The sequence below is a fragment of the Notolepis coatsorum genome (assembly GCF_963971535.1).
Source record: "Notolepis coatsorum genome assembly, chromosome: 5".
In the NCBI taxonomy this organism is placed as follows: Eukaryota; Metazoa; Chordata; class Actinopteri; order Aulopiformes; family Paralepididae; genus Notolepis; species Notolepis coatsorum.
The window spans coordinates 8147079-8170667 of NC_140169.1; the positions used below are offsets into that span (position 1 = coordinate 8147079).

The following is a 23589-nucleotide window of genomic DNA, read 5'->3' on the forward strand; positions in this document are numbered from 1 at the left end:
AAGAAAAATCATAATTCATATTTTCCTTTGTTTCATCACAATTTAAGCAAGCCTAGTAATAGACACAATATTTCTGACACTGAGGATACATTCATTGAGGTCCATAGATGTTCCTAGATACCAAGAATATGCAAATAGCCCTTGTAGAAGTGGAGCAATATTCCATTTACCTAGGTATACATTTTATGCAGATTTTCACCTGGGGTGGAACAGGCTTTTACTGACATCATTGACTCTTTCGGTCTCATTCAAACCATTCACCAACCCACTCACCATGGTGGGAACAGCCTTGAATTAGTCCTAAGCCCGCAGTCTCACTGTGTCAGACTTGACCGTTTCTCATTATGTTCCTGCCCTATCAGACCATTACCTCATCAAATTTCAAATTGATTTGACGGCATCTCATATTAACGCCTCCACTGTCCCCAACGCTTGTTAAATGCCTACCGGACACCCTCTGTCCCCTCCTCTCTTATTCTGGCCCCCTTGATCTCTTCACAGATAAGCTTAACCCTTCGTAGCACGCTTGACACTGTTGCTCCTCTTAAGCCTAAAAAGAAACGTGCTTTTGCAAAAGAAAAACTCCCTGGTTTACGGAGGAAACTCGTACCATGAAAAAGGCATTCTGCAAACTTGAACATAAATGGCGTTCGACTAAACTCGAAGTGTTCCGCCTTGCCTGGAATGACAGTTTACATAAATACAAAAAGGCACTCTCACTTGCCAAAACCTCATAATTTTCCAGGTTCATCAACGAAAACAAAAACAACTAAAAGTTTCTGTTTGATACAGTTGCAAAACTTACTCAGAAACAACCAACTGCACTAAATTATGCGTTCTTCAATGAAGTCAATGCTGTTTGCAGACATTGTAGTATGTAGTACTGAACAGTATATAGTATAATGTAGACAGACTTACATGTTTGATGAAGAGCTGAGGCAGGTGTTCGTGGTCCTCCAGACATTTCTCCAGCTCTCCTACAAAGAAACTGAAAGAAGAGTGAGGACAGTATTAGCGCCTTACCGTGTTTCAGAGAGAGAGTGTGAGTGTGTGTGGGGGGGGGGCACTGCAGTGAACCGCTTATTCTCCGGAAAAGTGAGGTACTGTAATGTAGTGGAGACTAGAAGGTTGTGAGTTCAATTCCCCAGAGCAGCAGGGAGGCAGGGCTGGGAGATCGAGTTTCAATTTCAATTACGATCATGAAAACAAGATAATCGAGATCAAATGATTATCACGGCGCATGCCGTGTGGCTCTCATTTTGTCTTGTGTTGTAAATGCAGCACCCCCTTCCTTCACAGCGGTGCACCCCCCCCCCCCCCCCCCCCCCCCCCCGCCCAAACACAATCAGTAGTTTAGTCTCGTGTTGAGAGGGAGGAGGAGGAGGAGCCACGGCGCGTTTCTCCAGTTATTTTGAAGCATCTTTGGTCACTTGTAGAAGATGACAGAAAAGGCAGCCTATGCTCGAGAAGGAAGGTAAAACATATTGTCATCATATAACGTTCTCAAATCAATTGTTTAATAATCTTGATCTCAATGTCAATACAAATAATCGTGGTTATGATTTTCTCCATAACGGAGCAGCCCAGAGTCTAGGGAGGAGTAGTGCATGAAGTGTCCTATACAACAATTGTCTCTCAGAAGCAGGGAGTAAGTGATATTTTGCAGAAATAAAGGTAGTCAGTGAGCAGCTCCGTCCTGTCCGGCTGAGGAGGACAGCAGACTGTTGCCAGAGAGGAAGAGGGAGACCATCCGTACGCTGTGACCCGTCAGAACCACTGATGTTAGTAGACGTTCAACACATGGGGGAGTTGATGCTAGGCAGAGGGTATATATCAGGAAGTCTGTAAGTGGTTATTTTTCACGCTCTTGCATATACTGTACCTACTTCAATGCTACCATTCTAAATGTAATGCAATACAATATATATATATATATACATTTGTCTGTTTTATCTAATAATCTAAAATGAGGTCTGTTCATCTCATTCCAATCATCATTATTGCAGTACAATTTTATATAGATGGATAGATAGATAGATAGATAGATAGATAGATAGATAGATAGATAGATAGATAGATAGATAGATAGATAGATAGATAGATAGATAGATAGATAGATAGATAGATAGATAGATAACTTACTCTCTATGCCAGTCATAGATCTGGTGAATGTTTCCAAACACTATCTTGTCTTTTCCTTTCATGTCTTCGGGAACACCTTTCTCCTCAATCATCTTCATGAAGCCCTGCAGAGACACAAGATCAGTAACACATCAGTAATAGTATTAATAATAATAGTAATACTAGTAGTAATAATAATACTAATGTTCTGACCTCCACCACTATGCCCAGGTCTTTGACGTAGTCTTTCTCTGTCTGGATCAGCTCATTGAGAACAAACCTGAGAGAGAAAACACACACACACACACACACAGTTTAGTTCAGCTCAGCTCAGGTTATTAAAACACAGTTCAGTTCAGTTCAACTCAGCTCAGGTTATTAAAACACAGTTCAGTTCAGTTCAGCTCAGGCTATTAAAACACAGTTCAGTTCAGTTCAGTTCAGCTCAGGTTATTAAAACAGTTTAATTTAGTTCAGCTCAGCTCAGGTTATTAAAACACAGTTCAGTTCAGCTCAGGTTATTAAAACACAGTTCAGTTCAGCTCAGCTCAGGTTATTAAAACACAGTTCAGCTCAGCTCAGGTTATTAAAACACAGTTTAATTTAGTTCAGCTCAGCTCAAGTTATTAAAACACAGTTCAGTTCAGCTCAGGTTATTAAAACACAGTTCAGTTCAGCTCAGCTCAGGTTATTAAAACACAGTTCAGCTCAGCTCAGGTTATTAAAACACAGTTTAATTTAGTTCAGCTCAGCTCAGGTTATTAAAACACAGTTTAATTTAGTTCAGCTCAGCTCAGGTTATTAAAACAGTTTAATTTAGTTCAGCTCAGCTCAGGTTATTAAAACACAGTTCAGTTCAGTTCAGCTCAGCTCAGGTTATTAAAACACAGTTTAATTTAGTTCAGTTCAGCTCAGGTTATTAAAACACAGTTCAGTTCAGCTCAGCTCAGGTTATTAAAACACAGTTTAATTTAGTTCAGCTCAGCTCAGGTTATTAAAACACAGTTCAGTTCAGTTCAGCTCAGCTCAGGTTATTAAAACACAGTTTAATTTAGTTCAGTTCAGCTCAGGTTATTAAAACACAGTTCAGCTCAGCTCAGGTTATTAAAACAGTTTAATTTAGTTCAGCTCAGCTCATGTTATTAAAACACAGTACAGTTCAGCTCAGCTCAGGTTATTAAAACAGTTTAATTTAGTTCAGTTCAGCTCAGGTTATTAAAACACAGTTCAGTTCAGCTCAGCTCAGGTTATTAAAACAGTTTAATTTAGTTCAGCTCAGCTCAGGTTATTAAAACAGTTCAGTTCAGCTCAGGTTATTAAAACACAGTTCAGTTCAGCTCAGCTCAGGTTATTAAAACACAGTTTAATTTAGTTCAGCTCAGGTTATTAAAACACAGTTTAATTTAGTTCAGCTCAGCTCAGGTTATTAAAACACAGCTCAGTTCAGTTCAGCTCAGCTCAGGTTATTAAAACACAGTTCAGTTCAGCTCAGCTCAGCTCAGGTTATTAAAACACAGTTCAGTTCAGTTCAGCTCAGGTTATTAAAACACAGTTTAATTTAGTTCAGCTCAGCTCAGGTTATTAAAACACAGTTCAGTTCAGTTCAGCTCAGGTTATTAAAACACAGTTCAGTTCAGTTCAGCTCAGGTTATTAAAACAGTTTAATTTAGTTCAGCTCAGCTCAGGTTATTAAAACACAGTTCAGTTCAGTTCAGCTCAGGTTATTAAAACACAGTTCAGTTCAGCTGAGGTTATTAAAACACAGTTCAGTTCAGCTCAGCTCAGGTTATTAAAACACAGTTTAATTTAGTTCAGCTCAGCTCAGGTTATTAAAACACAGTTCAGTTCAGTTCAGTTCAGCTCAGGTTATTAAAACACAGTTTAATTTAGTTCAGCTCAGCTCAGGTTATTAAAACACAACTCAGTTCAGTTCAGCTCAGCTCAGGTTATTAAAACACAGTTCAGTTCAGTTCAGCTCAGGTTATTAAAACACAGTTCAGTTTAGTTCAGCTCAGCTCAGGTTATTAAAACACAACTCAGTTCAGCTCAGCTCAGGTTATTAAAACACAGTTCAGTTCAGCTCAGGTTATTAAAACAGTTCAGTTCAGCTCAGCTCAGGTTATTAAAACACAGTTCAGTTCAGCTCAGGTTATTAAAACACAGTTCAGTTCAGCTCAGCTCAGCTCAGGTTATTAAAACACAGTTTAATTTAGTTCAGCTCAGCTCAGGTCATTAAAACACAGTTTAATTTAGTTCAGCTCAGCTCAGGTTATTAAAACAATTTAATTTAGTTCAGCTCAGCTCAGGTTATTAAAACACAGTTCAGTTCAGTTCAGCTCAGGTTATTAAAACAGTTTAATTTAGTTCAGCTCAGCTCAGGTTATTAAAACACAGTTCAGTTCAGTTCAGCTCAGGTTATTAAAACAGTTTAATTTAGTTCAGCTCAGCTCAGGTTATTAAAACACAGTTCAGTTCAGTTCAGCTCAGGTTATTAAAACACAGTTCAGCTCAGCTCAGGTTATTAAAACACAGTTCAGTTCAGTTCAGTTCAGCTCAGGTTATTAAAACAGTTTAATTTAGTTCAGCTCAGCTCAGGTTATTAAAACACAACTCAGTTCAGTTCAGCTCAGCTCAGGTTATTAAAACACAGTTCAGTTCAGTTCAGCTCAGGTTATTAAAACACAGTTCAGTTTAGTTCAGCTCAGCTCATGTTATTAAAACAGTTCAGTTCAGCTCAGCTCAGGTTATTAAAACACAGTTCAGTTCAGCTCAGGTTATTAAAACAGTTCAGTTCAGCTCAGCTCAGGTTATTAAAACACAGTTCAGTTCAGCTCAGGTTATTAAAACACAGTTCAGTTCAGCTCAGCTCAGCTCAGGTTATTAAAACACAGTTCAGTTCAGCTCAGCTCAGCTCAGGTTATTAAAACACAGTTTAATTTAGTTCAGCTCAGCTCAGGTCATTAAAACACAGTTTAATTTAGTTCAGCTCAGCTCAGGTTATTAAAACAATTTAATTTAGTTCAGCTCAGCTCAGGTTATTAAAACACAGTTCAGTTCAGTTCAGCTCAGGTTATTAAAACAGTTTAATTTAGTTCAGCTCAGCTCAGGTTATTAAAACACAGTTCAGTTCAGTTCAGCTCAGGTTATTAAAACACAGCTTAATTTAGTTCAGCTCAGCTCAGGTTATTAAAACACAGTTCAGTTCAGGTCAGGTTATTAAAACACAGTTCAGTTCAGCTCAGCTCAGGTTATTAAAACACAGTTCAGTTCAGCTCAGGTTATTAAAACACAGTTTAATTTAGTTCAGCTCAGCTCAGGTTATTAAAACACAGTTCAGTTCAGTTCAGCTCAGCTCAGGTTATTAAAACACAGTTTAATTTAGTTCAGCTCAACTCAGGTTATTAAAACACAGTTCAGTTTAGTTCAGCTCAGCTCAGGTTATTAAAACACAATTCAGTTTAGCTCAGTTCAGGTTATTAAAACACAGTTCAGTTTAGTTCAGCTCAGCTCAGGTTATTAAAACACAGTTCAGTTTAGCTCAGGTTATTAAAACACAGTTCAGTTTAGTTCAGTTCAGGTTATTAAAACACAGTTCAGCTTAGCTCAGATTATTAAAACAGTTTTATAACCAGTTAAAACACAGGTTATTAAAACACAGTTCAGCTTAGCTCAGATTATTAAAACAGTTTTATAACCAGTTAAAACACAGGTTATTAAAACACAGTTTGGCTCAGCTTTAGCCATATGATATGATATGGTATTGCGTGGCATGGTAGAGTATGGTATAGTATGGTATGTTATATAGCATGATGTGTTAGAGTATGGTATAGTATGGTATGTTATATAGCATGATGTGGTAGAGTATGGTATAGTATGGTATGTTATATAGCATGATGTGTTAGAGTATGGTATAGTATGGTATGTTATATAGCATGATGTGGTAGAGTATGGTATAGTATGGTATGTTATATAGCATGGTGTGGTAGAGTATGGTATAGTATGGTATGTTATATAGCATGATGTGTTAGAGTATGGTATAGTATGGTATGTTATATAGCATGATGTGTTAGAGTATGGTATAGTATGGTATGTTATATAGCATGATGTGGTAGAGTATGGTATAGTATGGTATGTTATATAGCATGATGTGGTAGAGTATGGTATAGTATGGCATGTTATATAGCATGATGTGTTAGAGTATGGTATAGTATGGTATGTTATATAGCATGATGTGTTAGAGTATGGTATAGTATGGTATGTTATATAGCATGATGTGGTAGAGTATGGTATAGTATGGTATGTTATATAGAATGATGTGGTAGAGTATGGTATAGTATGGTATGGTATTTTTAGAGTATATCCTCCATGGATCCTCTCATATCCATATGATATGATATGTTATGGTATGGCATGGTATAGCATTGTATGGTAGAGTATGGCATGTTATAGCATTGTATGGTAGAGTATGGCATGTTATATAGCATGGTGTGGTAGAGTATGGCATGTTATAGCATTGTATGGTAGAGTATGGCATGTTATATAGCATGGTGTGGTAGAGTATGGCATGTTATATAGCATGGTGTGGTAGAGTATGGCATGTTATATAGCATGGTGTGGTAGAGTATGGCATGGTATATAGCATGGTGTGGTAGAGTATGGCATGGTAGGGTAGGTCTTACATGCGTCCTCTCATGGCCTTAGCTCTCTTTTCCAGCTCAGGGTTGCGAGGCTGGGCGGGGGGCGGGGTCTGTTCTGGAGGAGTCAGAGAACTGAATCCTGGGTAGGATCCTGGCTCCAATGTCTAGAGAGAGAGAGAGAGAGAGACAGAGACAGAGAGAGAGAGAGAGAGAGAGAGAGAGAGAGAGAGAGAGAGAGAGAGAGAGAGAGAGAGAGAGAGAGAGAGAGAGAGAGAGAGAGAGAGAGAGAGAGAGAGAGACAGAGAGACAGAGAATGAGAGAGAGAGAGAGACAGAGAGACAGAGAATGAGAGAGAGAGAGAGAGAGAGAGAGAGAGAGAATTATAGATAGAGACAGAGACACAGTGAGAGAGAGAAATATAGAGAGCAATGGGGAGAGAGGCAGATGGAGAGAGATACTGTATGTTTAAATTTACACTCAAGCTGATTAGCTGGTGCACAGTCAGACACACATACTGCAATACCCCCCCCCCCCCTCCCCCCGCACACACACACATACACACACAATTCAAATGGGTCGCAATAGTGATTCAGTCAACAAGCTGACACAGGTACAGACAGGATCCCTGCACCAGGTTGGATGAGCTTCAATGGGTTTCAGGAATACATTGAACTGGTTTGAATGGTTTGGATGAGAAGGGTGGGGATATAGGAAGCAGCTTGTTATCAGACATGCAGAGTGAGACACAGGGTGGAAAACAAACGTAATTGTCCTATGTGATTTAGACAACAATACTAAGGCACCTCTTACCCGATATATAATGAGATGGACCACTGTGTTAGTTTAACCAGAGACAGTCTATATAATGAGATGGATCACTGTGGTAGTTTAACCAGAGACAGTCTATATAATGAGATGGATCACTGTGGTAGTTTAACCAGAGACAGTCTACCCAACCTCCTCCAATGTACGTCAAATGTACATACTCTCTTTTTTAGACTCTTTTTGTATCACAAACAGTACTGTATTTGCAAATCTGGTATGTCATAAATGTATAGATGTAGCAGTACTGTCTATCTGTATGTTGTGTATGTCATATAAGATTAATTGAAAATGGGGGACCCTGATGTAAACAAGACGGAAGTCTTTCTCTGGTCTGCATCCCCTTAACAATTGTGTGTATTGAGCTGTAATGTACTGTACCCATTCTGCAATCTGTTAATAAGATGTTCAATCAATCAATCAATCAATGGATCACTGTGGTAGTTTAACCAGAGACAGTCTATATAATGAGATGGATCACTGTGGTAGTTTAACCAGAGACAGTCTATATAATGAGATGGATCACTGTGGTAGTTTAACCAGAGACAGTCTATATAATGAGATGGATCACTGTGGTAGTTTAACCAGAGACAGTCTATATAATGAGATGGATCACTGTGTTAGTTTAACCAGAGACAGTCTATATAATGAGATGGATCACTGTGTTAGTTTAACCAGAGACAGTCTATATAATGAGATGGATCACTGTGTTAGTTTAACCAGAGACAGTCTATATAATGAGATGGATCACTGTGGTAGTTTAACCAGAGACAGTATATATAATGAGATGGATCACTGTGGTAGTTTAACCAGAGACAGTCTATATAATGAGATGGATCACTGTGGTAGTTTAACCAGAGACAGTCTATATAATGAGATGGATCACTGTGGTAGTTTAACCAGAGACAGTCTACCCAACCTCCTCCAATGTACGTCAAATGTACATACTCTCTTTTTTAGACTCTTTTTGTATCACAAACAGTACTGTATTTGCAAATCTGGTATGTCATAAATGTATAGATGTAGCAGTACTGTCTATCTGTATGTTGTGTATGTCATATAAGATTAATTGAAAATGGGGGACCCTGATGTAAACAAGACGGAAGTCTTTCTCTGGTCTGCATCCCCTTAACAATTGTGTGTATTGAGCTGTAATGTACTGTACCCATTCTGCAATCTGTTAATAAGATGTTCAATCAATCAATCAATCAATGGATCACTGTGGTAGTTTAACCAGAGACAGTCTATATAATGAGATGGATCACTGTCATAGTTTAACCAGAGACAGTCTATATAATGAGATGGATCACTGTGGTAGTTTAACCAGAGACAGTCTATATAATGAGATGGATCACTGTGGTAGTTTAACCAGAGACAGTCTATATAATGAGATGGATCACTGTGGTAGTTTAACCAGAGACAGTCTATATAATGAGATGGATCACTGTGGTAGTTTAACCAGAGACAGTATATATAATGAGATGGATCACTGTGGTAGTTTAACCAGAGACAGTATATATAATGAGATGGATCACTGTGGTAGTTTAACCAGAGACTACTGCAGAGCTTGATGTTCTTGGGAAATGAGTCATTTTGTTGTCAGGAACCTGCTGAAGTCAGTATACTGTGGCCTTTATCTTCAAACCATAAGTAGTTCTTCAGTCCAATGTCACTGTGAACAGCTGACGAGAGAAGTTTTGTTTTATTGTCCTTTGATCCTGTGTTTAGTCAGAATGCCATCGCTCTGACAGATGCAGTCTGTCCTTCAAGACACAATCATGAAAGGCGGCTGCCGGCTGGGTGGCGTAGCGGAGATTGCGCTCGTCACCAATGCAAGAGACTCCGGTCTCGACTCCCAGAGTCAGCATTGCCTGCGGCTTGGGCCAGTCGTCATACTATCTCAATTGGCAGAGCCAGCGGGTGGAAGTCGGTGGGTGGGGATTGGACATTGTGGACAGCGACTCCTACAGGTCAGTTGGGTGACGCCTGTACAGCAGAGACAGGAAGTATCGGGGGCAGCGTGAGCCTCCCACGCGTTACTCCTCGCCACTGAGAGTTCGAGCTGCTGCGGTGAAAAGATGCGACAGGCTGCCTCCTCGTGTACCGGAGGGGACAGCCGACCAGTGGGAGGCATAGTCTAGCAACGTTCAAGACAGGGGAGGGGAGAATTGGCAATACGAAATTGGGATGAAAAAAAAAAAAAAGAAAAAGACACAATCATGAGAGATGGACACCCGTCTGAAGGAGGGAACTGGTTTCATTCTTAAGTGATCACTAAGCAGCAGGAAGCGGTCGTCTGTGTCAGACAGCAGACGGAGAACTACAGTGTGTGGGTATCAGGTAGACGTATGTGCGTGTGTGTGTGTGTGTGTGTGTGTGTGTGTGTGTGTGTGTGTGTGTGTGTGTGTGCGTGTGTGCGTGTGCGTGTGCGTGTGTGGTTTCTTTACATCGTGACAGCAACCAACCCCCAGGATAAACAATGCAATGTATTGAACCTAGGGCTGTACCGAATAGTTCGAAGCTTAAAGATTAGGCTACACTAATATTATAGTATATGACTTGTCATACACATTTAAATAAAACATTTATCATAAATGATGTAGCCTATCTGCATCTGCTTGACGCTCTGCGCTCCATCAAGACGTCACCATCACTTTTGTACTTTGTTACTTTTGTTATTGGATTATTTATGTTGACGAAACTGACGAGTTATATTCATTAAAGAAAGTTGATTTAATAAAAAAAATACAAATTTAATCAGATTAATCACTTTATTCAAATTGAGGATTTTTTCAAATCTTTTATTTTTTATGATTGTCATAAAATATGACGACAGCCATTCGAAGCTTCATTCGAAAACTTCAATAGAAGCTTCAAATGAAAAAATAAATAAAAAAGAAGATAACTTTCAAGGCCATTTTCTCCTAATACGTTTTGTGATATCACCATGATTCATAGGAAGTAGCTTGAAAAATATCCCACCAAAATGTTCAAGTGATGGCTTATTTTGAAGGTATGAATCTGTACTTTCATAATATGTAAAAATTAAAAAAATTATAATAATTTGAAGATGCCTCAACAAGTCCCTACTGTATATGGCTGGTCACATATTTGAACCACACTGTGAATTTGGATCATATACTCATGTTGGATGTGAACAGAAATAGATAGTACATGAAAGCAGGAGCAACATATACAGATATTATACTGTATACATGCACACGCACGCGCGCACACACACACACACACACACACACACACACACACACACACACACACACACACACACACACACACACACACACACACACACACACACACACACACACACACACACACACACACACACACACACACACACACACACACACACACACACACACACACACACACACACACACACACACATGTCACACACACACACAGCACACTCACCATATTGGTTTTAACCAGTTTCTCTATAGCGCTAACCAGCTCATCAGCACTAGGGCCTTCAGTAGAGGGTTGCAGAGAGGTTAGCAAGACTGTGGACTGAGAGAGTGAGAGAGAGAGAGAGAGAGAGAGAGAGAGAGAGAGAGAGAGAGAGAGAGAGAGAGAGAGAGAGAGATGGAAAGAGAGAGAGAGAGAAATTAATAAGAGAGCGGGACGAGAGAGTGAGAGGAGAAAAGGGCAGTAGGGAGGGAGAGAGAAAGATAAATAAAGAGGGAGAGACAGAGACATAGAAAGAGAGAGAGAGGAGGTAGAGAGAGTGAAGGAGGGATTGAGGGTGGACAGATAGAGTAGCAGTCAGCTTGAAGTACATGAGGGATAATGAACGAGGGGTCAGGCGGCACACAGTTTGACCCAGTGCATCCTGTGTATAGAACACATCTTCAATGGGAAAAATAACTCTGAAAACAAAACACGTCAATTGTACATACAGTGCAGTCTGTAATTACCGGTACACTGGAAATTATTGTGTTGTTTTGTCTCTGTGCTCCAGCACATTACATTTAAAATGAAACAATGACTATGAGGTTAAAGGTCAGACGTTTCTCTTTAATCTGAGGATGTTTACATTCACATTAGGTGAGCTGTGTAGGAATCATCACATTGACCCACATTTTAGGACTAAAAGTAATTGGATAAACATGAACTTAAAGTCGTCATGTCCAATATGTAGTTGTGAACCCTTTGCAATCAATGGCTGCCTGAAGTCTGCCACCCTTATGTGGTCATTTAGTGAAATTATATCATCTTTAACCCTTTCACTACCACACTGCAGAAGGTGAACCTCTCACTACCACACTACAGACCGTCTGTAGTGTGGTAGTGAAAGGGTTAACCTTCTGTAGTGTGGTAGTGAAAGGGTTAACAATGTGTCGTGCGGCAGTGAAAGGGTTAACCCTCTGTATTGTCACAGTGAAAGGGTTAACCCTTTGGTAGTGTAGTGTGGTATAGTGAAAGGGTTAACAGAGCAGAGACCAATGCCCCTGAATACAGTTGAATGTATTGACTTACCAGTAGAACAGCTGGCCTGGCACTCTTCCTTCTCAACCCCCCTCTCCTCTCCAAAAAATCAATCGAATGGGGTGTCTAAAATATGTGTTTTTTTGTGGGAAATTCAAATATGGGATTATTTCTCGGATCGGATAACTCTAACCTTCATCATTTTGGATTTTAAAATGGCAGATTTTACCATTTTTCACCCCTTGACCATACATGGATGCCAACATGAATCTGAAGGAAATCCTAACATGCAAGGTGTCTAAATGATGTGTTTCTTAATGGGGAATTCAAATATGAGTAAATTTTTAGGATAAGATAACTCTAATCTACATCATTTTGGATTTCAAAATGGCAGATTTGACCATACCCTTTTACCCTACGTGCCACACCCGCTTATATCCTTTCCAGGTCAGCCCCTGCCCTCTCCGCTCTGCCAACCCCCGGCTCGCACGACCCTCTCCTCTCTCCTACCTTGTCCTCCAGAGCTGGGTCTTTGATGATCTCCATGGGGGGAGGTAGGGGGGTGTGGGCCTCTTCATCCTGCTCCTCCTCTCCTCCACTCTGCATCCCCGACGACGACTTGGACAGCATGCCTTCCTTACTCCTCCTTACTCTCTGTTATAGGGAGAGAGAGAGAGAGAGAGAGAGAGAGAGAGAGAGAGGGAGAGAGAGAGAGAGAGAGAGAGAGAGGAGAGAGAGAGAGAGAGAGAGGAGAGAGAGAGAGATGGAAAGAGAGAGAGAGAGAGAGAGAGAGATGGAAAGAGAGGGATGAAAAGGGAGAGATGAAGACAGAACGGAAAGTCTTAACTCACAAAAATATTACTTTCGACGGTTTGTTTTAATGATTTTCTACTGCTTCAAGCTACTTGAACTTGGAACAAGACAGAAGTCATATGACTGTGTTAACTAAGTCTCAACTAATAACACACAGAGGACCGCAGCTTAAAATTACATTGTCAATTCATGATTATTTGGTAATTACTTAATAATATTGTGTTCACTCATAGTTAAAGACAGTAGAGGTCGAGTACTTTATTATCTAAAGATGGTAAGTTAGTGTTGTGTTCACTCATAGTTAAAGACAGTAGAGGTTGAGTACTTTATTATCTAAAGATGGTGAGTTAGAGTGTTGTGTTCATTCATAGTTAAAGACAGTAGAGGTTGGTACTTTATTATCTAAAGATGGTGAGTTAGAGTGTTGTGTTCATTCATAGTTATAGACAATAAAGGTTGAGTACTTTATTATCTAAAGATGGTGAGTTAGTGTTGCGTTTGTTCATAGATAAAGACAGTGAGGTTGAGTACTTTATTATCTAAAGATGGTGAGTTAAGAGTGTTGTGTTTGTTCATAGATAAAGACAGTAGAGGTTTAGTACTTTCTTGTGATATATCACATTCACACCTTTTAGATCGTTAGATTGACTTTACAGCAACATGGGCTGTCCAACATATTTAAATGCCGAGTTATATGGCTATTCGTCTCAAGCGTTTTCATTGATATATGTATAATTGTGGGTAATTAAAGATAAATGTTGTCTTCATGTTGATAATATCACGTGTGTGTGTGTGTGTGTGTGTGTGTGTGTGTGTGTGTGTGTGTGTGTGTGTGTGTGTGTGTGTGTGTGTGTGTGTGTGTGTGTGTGTGTGTGTGTGTGTGTGTGTGTGTGTGAGAAGAGTGTGAAGGAAGGAGTGAGTGAGGGAAGGAGATAGAGGGAGGGAGATAGAGGGAGGGAGAGAGAGAAGGGTGTGTGTGTGTGCATGTGTGAAGAGTGTGAGGGAAGGAGAGAGTGAGGGAAGGAGATAGAGAGAGAGAGAGAGAAGTCTCTGTGTGTGTGTGTGTGTGTGTGTGTGTGTGTGTGTGTGTGTGTGTGTGTGTGTGTGTGTGTGTGTGTGTGTGTGTGTGTGTGTCTGATCACACCCCAGTGACTACAGGCATCTTGAGAAATCTAACAACAGATGTAGTCTCTGACCTAATAAAATTATAATAATTGTGAGAAACAAATCTGAATTCTATTATGTTTTGTTTTACAATACATTCATTTTATAGTAGTAATCATGTCACATTATAAGGCGAACCTTCTGTAGTGTGGCAGTGAAAGGGTTAACGCGCGGCCAAGCACCAAGCAGCAGCAGCAGAATGCCCCGCGCGATAGATTGTAACACTTGTACAAAGCCACTTATTCTGAGATGATAATTAATGTATCTGGATAACCAATGCACGGATTTTGTCGAGGCAGGTAGCGTTATTTCGGGAAAATTGATATCTATAGTCTGGTATATTTTTCGTCCACGAAAAATGGAGGCTGTAATAATTATTATTGCTCGAGACCGAGAGTCTCTATGAATAATAATAATTAGAGCCTCCATTTTTCAAGTCAGTTAAAAATGATCCCCCGTAGTGCTGTGTGTGTGAGTGTGTGTGTGTGCTGCTGTACTACCTAAATAAAATAAAAAATTAGGGGTTAGGGCATTGTAAAAACGCTAAAATAATAAAATAAAGGTCAAAAAAATCGCCACGCAGTCGCACCCCCTGGCGTGAAGTTCAAACTACGCCTATGCATTTGATTCAACAACACAGATGGAAGAAAAGGAGCACATCTTCTTGCTGCTGCTACTGATGCACCCATTCTACAGACAATGTTATTTATATGGTCAGACAGGACAGTGTGCCGTCAAGCCATAGTCCCAATAGCTTAGTCTTATTTAATTGTTGAATGGGTTGACCCTCTATGATTAAATTAAGTTGAGGATCTTGGGCTAATCTAAACTTTAGCCAAATAGCATGGCAACAGTTTTAGATGGATTCAGCACAAGTTTGTTACATTTGATCCAATTGTATATGCTGTTAAGCTCCCTAGTCAAAACCTGTTTGAGCTCTGTACAAGTGGGAGCTGCGTAATAAAGTGTAGAATCCTCCGCGTACATGGTCAGGGATGCATCTCTAATAGCAAGCCGCTCCCCTGTGGAACTCCACAGTTTACATTCCTATTGTTTGATAACGTGCCATTGAAATAGCATCTCTGTGACCTTGATGACAGGTAGCTCCTAACCTATAAAATGGCAGAGTTTGTTAATTAAAAGGTCATAGTCTATCAAATCAAAAGCGGCACTAAAACCAAGCATTACTGTGCCTACAAGCAATGCTTTGTCAATTGAAGCAAGCCAGCTATCAGTCACTTGGAGCCTCGCAGTACAGGGTGAATAACCTGTAATCACTGAAACCAACTGGGATGGACACTGGTTTAGAACACATAGCAGGAGTATTAGTATTATGTGATCAATGCATCTCGAGGACTTGGCTCCAGTCGGATTAACAGAGATTCTGGTTGGCTGAGACATTAATTGCAATAATCCCAATTAATGTGTCAGCAGTATATATAAGCATATTCTTCAGGGAACAGTTATCAGACAACCAGTCAAGATTTAAATCACCCAGCAAATACATTTATCTATTCTCTTCAGTAACCTTATCCAACATTCCACACAAACCTTTTAAGTATAGGTATGTTATGTATGTTATGTTATGTATGTATGTTAGAGCTAGGGGCTCTATAGCAACTGCCCACTAGTATGGGTTTCAGGTGTGAAGCCATATTGCCTCAGAGATCATTTAGTTGTTTTGCAGGAAAGTGTTCTCGAAACCTATTTATGTCCCTTCTGTATATAGAAAAGCCATCCACATTCACTTCAAATGAGTCTCTGACACAGCCAGAATGTCAACTTTGTTTAACTGCAGAAAGTGATAAAGTCCCTGTGTTTTATTCCTAAGACTACAGATGTTGCTATGACCCAAGACCAAGACTAAACCTCTAGGTAGGCCTAGTGTGTTCGTCATAGGTAGGCTTATTGTCACAATGACTTAGTCTACCAAGTAGGCTATAGCTGAGTGACTGTGTTCGCTGCCTGTCACTTGAATACAGCTGGTAACAGGTAAGAAAAAAAAAGTCAATGTTGACGTCAGCATATAAGCCTGCACTTAACCTCAAGTAATGTCAATGACGACCAACTCTACTGGTTCGGCAGATGTCCTTGTGAAGTGCGAGGCGGTGAGTTGAAACGCACTGAGTCTCCTACGTGGGCTGGAGGCGAACAAGCTCCTCTGTTCCTCCTTATCTGAAGAGCTGAGGCGCATGACTTACTGCAAGTCAACCGAGACTGGCTGACCTCTCTCACCCGCTACAGTGAAACTATAGTATTCCTTTGTTGTTATTTTCAAAATACTGTAGTAAATAATTGCAGAAATAACCCCATATGTAGTAGTATTTCTATGGTAATTCTGTTTGACGTGTTCAAAATACACAGGAACAGTAGTGATTCACCATACATTTATGTGATTTCCCTATAGAAATGCTATGGACAATCTCTACAGTGTGTATGAAAAGACCGTGCCAATACTATAGGTTTTACTATGGTTAATTTTTATATGGACAGTATGAGTTATAAAGTGTCCTTTTAGCTAGTAGCAGGTGTTTTAGTTTTATATGTATTTTAGCTATCAGCAGGTGTTTTAGTTGTATGTATTTTAGCTAGTAGCAGGTGTTTTAGTTGTATGTATTTTAGCTAGTAGCAGGTGTTTTAGTTGTATGTATTTTAGCTAGTAGCAGGTGTTTTAGTTTTATGTATTTTAGCTAGTAGCAGGTGTTTTAGTTTTATGTATTTTAGCTAGTAGCAGGTGTTTTAGTTGTATGTATTTTAGCTAGTAGCAGGTGTTATATTTGTATGTATTTTAGCTAGTAGCAGGTGTTTTAGTTGTATATGTATTTTAGCTAGTAGCAGGTGTTTTAGTTGTATGTATTTTAGCTAGTAGCAGGTGTTTTAGTTTTATGTATTTTAGCTAGTAGCAGGTGTTATATTTGTATGTATTTTAGCTAGTAGCAGGTGTTTTAGTTGTATGTATTTTAGCTAGTAGCAGGTGTTTAGTTGTATGTATTTTAGCTAGTAGCAGGTGTTTTAGTTGTATGTATTTTAGCTAGTAGCAGGTGTTTTAGTTTTATGTATTTTAGCTAGTAGCAGGTGTTTTAGTTTTATGTATTTTAGCTAGTAGCAGGTGTTTTAGTTTTATGTATTTTAGCTAGTAGGAGGTGTTTTAGTTTTATGTATTTTAGCTAGTAGCAGGTGTTATATTTGTATGTATTTTAGCTAGTAGCAGGTGTTTTAGTTGTGTATGTATTTTAGCTAGTAGAAGGTGTTATATTTGTATGTATTTTAGCTAGTAGCAGGTGTTTTAGTTGTGTATGTATTTTAGCTAGTAGCAGGTGTTTTAGTTGTGTATGTATTTTAGCTAGTAGCAGGTGTTTTAGTTTTATGTATTTTAGCTAGTAGCAGGTGTTTTAGTTGTGTATGTATTTTAGCTAGTAGCAGGTGTTATATTTGTATGTATTTTAGCTAGTAGCAGGTGTTTTAGTTTTATATGTATTTTAGCTAGTAGCAGGTGTTTTAGTTGTATGTATTTTAGCTAGTAGCAGGTGTTATATTTGTATGTATTTTAGCTAGTAGCAGGCGTTTTAGTTTTATGTATTTTAGCTAGTAGCAGGTGTTTTAGTTGTATATGTATTTTAGCTAGTAGCAGGTGTTTTAGTTGTATATGTATTTTAGCCAGTAGCAGGTGTTTTAGTTGTATATGTATTTTAGCTAGTAGTGGTGTTTTAGTTTTATGTATTTTAGCTAGTAGCAGGTGTTTTAGTAGTGTATGTATTTTAGCTAGTAGCAGGTGTTTTAGTTGTATATGTATTTTAGCCAGTAGCAGGTGTTTTAGTTGTATATGTATTTTAGCTAGTAGTGGTGTTTTAGTTTTATGTATTTTAGCTAGTAGCAGGTGTTTTAGTTTTGTATGTATTTTAGCTAGTAGCAGGTGTTTGTTTTATGTATTTTATCTAGTAGCAGGTGTTTTAGTTGTATATGTATTTTAGCTAGTAGCAGGTGTTTTAGTTGTATCTGTATTTGAGCTAGTAGCAGGTGTTTTAGTTTTGTATGTATTTTAGCTAGTAGCAGGTGTTTTAGTTGTATGTATTTTAGCTAGTAGCAGGTGTTTTAGTTTTATATGTATTTTAGCTAGTAGCAGGTGTTATATTTGTATGTATTTTAGCTAGTAGCAGGTGTTTTAGTTGTATGTATTTTAGCTAGTAGCAGGTGTTATATTTGTATGTATTTTAGCTAGTAGCAGGTGTTATATTTGTATGTATTTGAGCTAGTAGCAGGTGTTTTAGTTGTATATGTATTTTAGCTAGTAGCAGGTGTTTAGTTGTATGTATTTTAGCTAGTAGCAGGTGTTTTAGTTTTATATGTATTTTAGCTAGTAGCAGGTGTTTGAGTTGTATATGTATTTTAGCTAGTAGCAGGTGTTTTAGTTGTATATGTATTTTAGCTAGTAGCAGGTGTTTTAGTTGTGCATGTATTTTAGCTAGTAGCAGGTGTTTTAGTTTTATGTATTTTAGCTAGTAGCAGGTGTTTTAGTTGTATGTATTTTAGCTAGTAGCAGGTGTTATATTTGTATGTATTTTAGCTAGTAGCAGGTGTTTTAGTTGTATATGTATTTTAGCTAGTAGCAGGTGTTTTAGTTGTATATGTAGTTTAGCTAGTAGCAGGTGTTTTAGTTGTATATGTATTTTAGCTAGTAGCAGGTGTTTTAGTTTTATGTATTTGAGCTAGTAGTATGTGTTATATTTGTATGTATTTGAGCTAGTAGCAGGTGTTTTAGTTGTATATGTATTTTAGCTAGTAGCAGGTGTTTTAGTTGTATGTATTTTAGCTAGTAGCAGGTGTTTTAGTTTTATATGTATTTTAGCTAGTAGCAGGTGTTATATTTGTATGTATTTTAGCTAGTAGCAGGTGTTTTAGTTGTATGTATTTTAGCTAGTAGCAGGTGTTATATTTGTATGTATTTTAGCTAGTAGCATGTGTTATATTTGTATGTATTTGAGCTAGTAGCAGGTGTTTTAGTTGTATATGTATTTTAGCTAGTAGCAGGTGTTTTAGTTGTATGTATTTTAGCTAGTAGCAGGTGTTTTAGTTGTATATGTATTTTAGCTAGTAGCAGGTGTTTTAGTTGTATGTATTTTAGCTAGTAGCAGGTGTTTTAGTTGTATGTATTTTAGCTAGTAGCAGGTGTTATATTTGTATGTATTTTAGCTAGTAGCATGTGTTATATTTGTATGTATTTGAGCTAGTAGCAGGTGTTTTAGTTGTATATGTATTTTAGCTAGTAGCAGGTGTTTTAGTTTTATGTATTTTAGCTAGTAGCAGGTGTTTTAGTTTTATATGTATTTTAGCTAGTAGCAGGTGTTTTAGTTGTATATGTATTTTAGCTAGTAGCAGGTGTTTTAGTTGTATATGTATTTTAGCTAGTAGCAGGTGTTTTAGTTGTATGTATTTTAGCTAGTAGCAGGTGTTTTAGTTGTATATGTATTTTAGCTAGCAGCAGGTGTTATATTTGTATGTATTTTAGCTAGTAGCAGGTGTTTTAGTTTTATGTATTTTAGCTAGTAGCAGGTGTTTTAGTTGTATGTATTTTAGCTAGTAGCAGGTGTTATATTTGTATGTATTTTAGCTAGTAGCAGGCGTTTTAGTTTTATGTATTTTAGCTAGTAGCAGGTGTTTTAGTTGTATATGTATTTTAGCTAGTAGCAGGTGTTTTAGTTGTATATGTATTTTAGCTAGTAGCAGGTGTTTTAGTTTTATGTATTTGAGCTAGTAGCAGGTGTTTTAGTTTTGTATGTATTTTAGCAAGTAGCAGGTGTTTTAGTTGTATCTGTATTTTAGCTAGTAGCAGGTGTTTTAGTTTTGTATGTATTTTAGCTAGTAGCAGGTGTTTTAGTTGTATGTATTTTAGCTAGTAGCAGGTGTTTTAGTTGTATGTATTTTAGCTAGTAGCAGGTGTTTTAGTTCTGTATGTATTTTAGCTAATAGCAGGTGTTTTAGTTTTATGTATTTTAGCTAGTAGCAGGTGTTTTAGTTGTATGTATTTTAGCTAGTAGCAGGTGTTATATTTGTATGTATTTTAGCTAGTAGCAGGTGTTTTAGTTTTATGTATTTTAGCTAGTAGCAGGTGTTATATTTGTATGTATTTTAGCTAGTAGCAGGTGTTATATTTGTATGTATTTTAGCTAGTAGCAGGTGTTTTAGTTTTATGTATTTTAGCTAGTAGCAGGTGTTATATTTGTATGTATTTTAGCTAGTAGCAGGTGTTTTAGTTGTATGTATTTTAGCTAGTAGCAGGTGTTTAGTTGTATGTATTTTAGCTAGTAGCAGGTGTTATATTTGTATGTATTTTAGCTAGTAGCAGGTGTTTTAGTTGTATATGTATTTTAGCTAGTAGCAGGTGTTTTAGTTGTATGTATTTTAGCTATCAGCAGGTGTTATATTTGTATGTATTTTAGCTAGTAGCAGGTGTTTTAGTTGTATATATATTTTAGCTAGCAGCAGGTGTTATAGTTGTGTATGTATTTTAGCTAGTAGCAGGTGTTTTAGTTGTATCTGTATTTTAGCTAGTAGCAGGTGTTATATTTGTATGTATTTTAGCTAGTAGCAGGTGTTTTAGTTGTGTATGTATTTTAGCTAGCAGCAGGTGTTATAGTTGTGTATGTATTTTAGCTAGTAGCAGGTGTTTTAGTTGTATCTGTATTTTAGCTAGTATCAGGTGTTTTAGTTGTGTATGTATTTTAGCTAGCAGCATGTGTTATATTTATATGTATTTTAGCTAGTAGCAGGTGTTATATTTGTATGTATTTTAGCTAGTAGCAGGTGTTTTAGTTGTGTATGTATTTTAGCTAGCAGCAGGTGTTATATTTGTATGTATTTTAGCTAGTAGCAGGTGTTATATTTGTATGTATTTTAGCTAGCAGCAGGTGTTATATTTGTATGTATTTTAGCTAGTAGCAGGTGTTATATTTGTATGTATTTTAGCTAGTAGCAGGTGTTATAGTTTTGTATGTATTTTAGCTAGTAGCAGGTGTTATATTTGTATGTATTTTAGCTAGTAGCAGGTGTTATATTTGTATGTATTTTAGCTAGTAGCAGGTGTTATAGTTTTGTATGTATTTTAGCTAGTAGCAGGTGTTTTAGTTGTATATGTATTTGAGCTAGTAGCAGGTGTTTTAGTTGTGTATGTATTTTAGCTAGTAGCAGGTGTTTTAGTTGTATCTGTATTTTAGCTAGTAGCAGGTGTTATATTTGTATGTATTTTAGCTAGTAGCAGGTGTTTTAGTTCTATATGTATTGTAGCAGGTGTTTTAGTTGTGTATGTATTTTAGCTAGTAGCAGGTGTTATATTTGTATGTATTTTAGCTATCAGCAGGTGTTATATTTGTATGTATTTTAGCTAGTAGCAGGTGTTATAGTTTTGTATGTATTTTAGCTAGTAGCAGGTGTTTTAGTTGTATATGTATTTTAGCTAGTAGCAGGTGTTTTAGTTGTATGTATTTTAGCTAGTAGCAGGTGTTTTAGTTATATGTATTTTAGCTAGTAGCAGGTGTTTTAGTTGTATATGTATTTTAGCTAGCAGCAGGTGTTATAGTTTTGTATGTATTTTATCTAGTAGCAGGTGTTTTAGTTTTATGTATTTTAGCTAGTAGCAGGTGTTTTAGTTGTATATGTATTTTAGCTAGTAGCAGGTGTTTTAGTTGTATATGTATTTTAGCTAGTAGCAGGTGTTTTAGTTGTATGTATTTTAGCTAGTAGCAGGTGTTTTAGTTTTATATGTATTTTAGCTAGCAGCAGGTGTTATAGTTGTGTATGTATTTTAGCTAGTAGCAGGTGTTTTAGTTGTATGTATTTTAGCTAGTAGCAGGTGTTATATTTGTATGTATTTTAGCTAGTAGCAGGTGTTATAGTTGTATATGTATTTTAGCTAGTAGCAGGTGTTTTAGTTGTATGTATTTTAGCTATCAGCAGGTGTTATATTTGTATGTATTTTAGCTAGTAGCAGGTGTTTTAGTTTTATATGTATTTTAGCTAGTAGCAGGTGTTTTAGTTGTATATATTTTAGCTAGTAGCAGGTGTTTTAGTTGTATCTGTATTTTAGCTAGCAGCAGGTGTTATAGTTGTGTATGTATTTTAGCTAGTAGCAGGTGTTTTAGTTGTATCTGTATTTTAGCTAGTAGCAGGTGTTTTAGTTGTGTATGTATTTTAGCTAGCAGCAGGTGTTATATTTGTATGTATTTTAGCTAGTAGCAGGTGTTATATTTGTATGTATTTTAGCTAGTAGCAGGTGTTTTAGTTGTGTATGTATTTTAGCTAGCAGCAGGTGTTATATTTGTATGTATTTTAGCTAGCAGCAGGTGTTATAGTTTTGTATGTATTTTAGCTAGTAGCAGGTGTTTTAGTTTTATGTATTTTAGCTAGCAGCAGGTGTTATAGTTGTGTATGTATTTTAGCTAGTAGCAGGTGTTTTAGTTGTATGTATTTTAGCTAGTAGCAGGTGTTATATTTGTATGTATTTTAGCTAGCAGCAGGTGTTATATTTGTATGTATTTTAGCTAGTAGCAGGTGTTATAGTTTTGTATGTATTTTAGCTAGTAGCAGGTGTTTTAGTTTTATGTATTTTAGCTAGTAGCAAGTGTTTTAGTTGTATATGTATTTTAGCTAGTAGCAGGTGTTTTAGTTGTATATGTATTTTAGCTAGTAGCAGGTGTTTTAGTTGTATGTATTTTAGCTAGTAGCAGGTGTTTTAGTTTTATATGTATTTTAGCTAGCAGCAGGTGTTATAGTTGTGTATGTATTTTAGCTAGTAGCAGGTGTTTTAGTTGTATGTATTTTAGCTAGTAGCAGGTGTTATATTTGTATGTATTTTAGCTAGTAGCAGGTGTTATAGTTGTATATGTATTTTAGCTAGTAGCAGGTGTTTTAGTTGTATGTATTTTAGCTATCAGCAGGTGTTATATTTGTATGTATTTTAGCTAGTAGCAGGTGTTTTAGTTTTATATGTATTTTAGCTAGTAGCAGGTGTTTTAGTTGTATATATTTTAGCTAGTAGCAGGTGTTTTAGTTGTATCTGTATTTTAGCTAGCAGCAGGTGTTATAGTTGTGTATGTATTTTAGCTAGTAGCAGGTGTTTTAGTTGTATCTGTATTTTAGCTAGTAGCAGGTGTTTTAGTTGTGTATGTATTTTAGCTAGCAGCAGGTGTTATATTTGTATGTATTTTAGCTAGTAGCAGGTGTTATATTTGTATGTATTTTAGCTAGTAGCAGGTGTTTTAGTTGTGTATGTATTTTAGCTAGCAGCAGGTGTTATATTTGTATGTATTTTAGCTAGCAGCAGGTGTTATAGTTTTGTATGTATTTTAGCTAGTAGCAGGTGTTTTAGTTTTATGTATTTTTGCTAGCAGCAGGTGTTATAGTTGTGTATGTATTTGAGCTAGTAGCAGGTGTTTTAGTTGTATGTATTTTAGCTAGTAGCAGGTGTTATATTTGTATGTATTTTAGCTAGCAGCAGGTGTTATATTTGTATGTATTTTAGCTAGTAGCAGGTGTTATAGTTGTATATGTATTTTAGCTAGTAGCAGGTGTTTTAGTTGTATGTATTTTA

The 23589-nt window shown here is 37.3% G+C and overlaps 1 protein-coding gene across 1 annotated transcript in view; it reads right to left on the bottom strand.

Moving 5' to 3' along the window:
* LOC311229257 (kalirin-like) overlaps window positions 1-23589 on the bottom strand; it is a gene marked incomplete at its 5' end in the record, with an annotated part of 611135 nt that overhangs the window by 127744 nt on the left and 459802 nt on the right. The window contains 6 exon segments of the mRNA XM_084315324.1: window positions 919-988; window positions 2143-2246; window positions 2335-2401; window positions 6801-6922; window positions 11016-11111; window positions 12540-12674. Of these exon segments, the coding sequence (XP_084171450.1) occupies window positions 919-988; window positions 2143-2246; window positions 2335-2401; window positions 6801-6922; window positions 11016-11111; window positions 12540-12674 (594 nt within the window).